Here is a 580-nt window from a genome sequence, read left to right as displayed (position 1 = left end):
CAGCCTCAGTCCCAGCCAAAGTCCTGGCCTGTCATCTGGTAGAACTTCATGTTGAAGGGCCGGTAAAAGTCCCGCAGCCTCTGCACCACCTCCTGGTCTATGTCAGGGTGGGTCCTGCCTTTTGTCTTCCCCAGGCAGTGGGGTTTGCTGCTGCCTTCTGCCTTCTTCAGGCACGGGAAGCCCTTGGTCTTGTTGAAGTAGAAGTGTTTGTCGGTGATGATTCTCTTGAGGCCCAGGAAGTCCTGGACCCTGCCCAGCTCCCCCGCGGGGTCGCTGATCAGCCTCTCCCCGCTGACAAAGAGGAGCTGCCCGATGGGGAAGTAGAGGAGCCAGTTCTCCAGGTGCTTGGCATAGATGCCGATCTGGATGGCGCTCCAGGAGGTGTCGATCAGGCCCGTAGTCCTGTTTTTGAAGGTCAGGCTCTCAAAGGTGGGGATGTCGGGCTTCTTGGAGAGCGTCTGGGTGTAGTCGGAGATGGCTCTGGTGACGGGGTCCCGCACCACCACGATCAGCTTCGTGCCCCTGCACATGGAGGAGATGCGGGCGGGGGCCTCCTTGGTGACAAAGTAGCTGGGGGTCT

At 59.8% G+C, this 580-nt stretch overlaps 1 protein-coding gene across 1 annotated transcript; it reads right to left on the bottom strand.

Moving 5' to 3' along the window:
- Positions 1-5: 5 nt before the first annotated feature.
- LOC104384758 (heparan sulfate glucosamine 3-O-sulfotransferase 3B1-like) lies at positions 6-575 on the bottom strand (the record flags this gene model as incomplete). The annotated part of the gene is made up of 1 exon (XM_010005690.1): positions 6-575. A coding segment is annotated over one exon (570 nt), but the record flags the coding sequence as incomplete, so codon positions are not given.
- Positions 576-580: the final 5 nt, after the last annotated feature.

This window comes from Chaetura pelagica, unplaced genomic scaffold (assembly GCF_000747805.2).
Source record: "Chaetura pelagica isolate M959 unplaced genomic scaffold, ChaPel_1.0 C11026055, whole genome shotgun sequence".
Lineage (NCBI taxonomy): Eukaryota > Metazoa > Chordata > Aves > Apodiformes > Apodidae > Chaetura > Chaetura pelagica.
The sequence above is the reverse complement of the archived record's forward strand: the minus strand, read 5'-3'. Positions and strand labels throughout refer to the sequence as shown.